At 37.0% G+C, this 2,243-nt stretch overlaps 1 protein-coding gene across 1 annotated transcript; it reads left to right on the forward strand.

Annotated features, from left to right (window-relative positions):
* On the forward strand, positions 1-472 carry LOC124819856 (uncharacterized). The gene is made up of 2 exons (XM_047291450.2): positions 1-159; positions 245-472. The coding sequence occupies exons 1-2, from the start codon at positions 1-3 to the stop codon at positions 470-472; spliced, it is 387 nt and encodes a 128-aa protein (XP_047147406.1).
* The last annotated feature ends 1,771 nt before the right edge of the window (positions 473-2,243 follow it).

Consider the following 2,243-nt stretch of genomic DNA (forward strand, 5'->3'; position numbering starts at 1 on the left):
ATGGAGGTTGTTGTGCAGGGATCGGAGGGTGAGGACTCAGACCCTAACGCGCCTTCCTCGGGGAACAGTCCAAGCAGCAACAATGAGCAGAAGAAAACCTGCGCCGATTGCGGCACCACTAAGACTCCACTCTGGAGGGGAGGTCCGGCAGGGCCTAAGGTCAGTACTCTCTCCATTTCCCAGATCGCGCCACCTGGACTAACATCCACCCTTGATCTCACTCTCTTGTCGTTTATTTTTTCAGTCTCTGTGCAACGCCTGCGGGATCAGAAGCAGGAAGAAGAAGAGAGCGATTATGGGGATAAGCAAGGGGAACAACGAGGATGGGAGAAAGGGGAAGAAGAGTGGCGGCGCCGGGGCCGCCGCTATCGGTGGTGGCGCGTTGGGGAGGGAGGTATTGTTGCATCGATCACGTTGGAATAGTGGAGGCCTTGTTGGAGTAGTCGTTGATAGAGGCATTGACCGGAGTTAGTGACAGTAAGAGGAGGAGAGGAATCGTGTGAGATGCGACATAAGCAATTGAAATTGTCTTTTTTGCCCTTGAAGATATCTTATTTGACGTTTGCTCAATCCATTTTTTAATACAAAAATCAATTCAAACTCATTTTAATAACACGTAGGCCAAACTTAAACGGCAGTTTGTTTAATTTGACGGCAGACCCTTAATTGCCACAATTTTACACAAAAAAGATCCAATTGAAACGCCGAAAAGAAAAGGGACCTATTTGAGATTCCCGCCGAAAATAGGGACCTACCGAAACATTAAACCTTAATATTTCATTCACGCATATACTAAAAAGAAACAACTGTTTTTTATAAATTTTTTATAACGCTTATACGATGGTTTTTAATTAAATTCGTTTCAAATACTTTTTCAAAAATAAATTTAAACAAATCAATAAAATAGTAATCCTGTTATTAACGAAATAAGTTGTTTAGGCCAACAGAATGGGATCCCACGGTCCCAAACTTTACTTCTAATAAAAGAAATGTTTTTTTTTAATATTTTTTTTAACAATTTTTTATAATAATTTAATAGTTTGTGATTGATTTATTTTAAATATACGAATAATAAAATAATAACATATAAGTTATTGTTAAAAAATTATTAAAAATGGTTGTTAACGTCCATCGTTTAAATAGATACGATGTCATTCACTTCGAAATTATGGTGTTTTCTGGTCTAAATATATTTAAGGCCAGTAGATCTCGGGTTAGGTGTCGAAAGGTTTTCTAACAAGTCTAGTACAATGACTATATTTGTTTATCAAGTTTGAAAAATGATAATGACTTCACTCTTACCACCGTTGGGTACGGCGCCTATTTGGTCTTCCTCTTTTCGCCCTCTTACGTCTCGTCCGCCTAACTAGTGCTGCATCACATTTTGATGTTTAATTTTAGGTTTAATAGCCAATTTAGTCCCCACTTTGGTTGAAAAATCTCAATTTAGTCCCTCGTTATAAAAGTGTTTTACATTAGTCCTAACTTTTAAAATAGTGGGTCAGATTGGTCCCTTTCGTTAAATATAAGTTAACGAAATTAATGGATGATGATGTGACACAGCTTAAAGTTGATGTGTTAGATTGGTCCCTCGTTAGCTTTAAGTTGTGTCACATCATCATCCATTAATTTTGTTAACTTATATTTAACAGAAAGGACCAATCTGACCCACTATTTTAAAAGTTAGGACTAATTCAAAACACTTTTATAACGAGGGACTAAATTGAGATTTTTCAACCAAAGTGAGGACTAAATTGGCTATTAAACCTTAATTTTATTTCACAATGTACGTGGCTATTTAATTACAGGTTCGGAGGTCCCTATATTTGCTGGTTCGTTTCACTTGGGTCCTCCAATTTTAGAAGTGATCAATTAGGTTCCTAATTTAACAAAATTGAGTCAATAATACCTTTTCCGTTAAATACAAGGGAATCTGAATGCAAATTAAACAGGTGGCATGCTGAGACATTATTTTATTTGTAGGTGACAGAGTTTGAGCTTAATACGTGACAATTTCTGCAATTTTTAATTTGCATTCAGATTCCCTTTCATTTAACGGAAAGGGTATTATTGACTCAATTTTGTTAAATTAGGAATCTAATTGATCACTTCTAAAATTGGAGGACCCAAGTGAAACGAACCCGCAAATATAGGGACCTCCGAACCTATTAAACCTTAATTATACTAGGCACCCTTTTCACTCATGGTTCCTATTCTTGGCCAAACGTTTGGAGCCAAATATA

This window comes from Vigna umbellata, chromosome 6, assembly GCF_029865625.1.
Source record: "Vigna umbellata cultivar VRB3 chromosome 6, Vumbellata_1.0, whole genome shotgun sequence".
In the NCBI taxonomy this organism is placed as follows: domain Eukaryota; kingdom Viridiplantae; phylum Streptophyta; class Magnoliopsida; order Fabales; family Fabaceae; genus Vigna; species Vigna umbellata.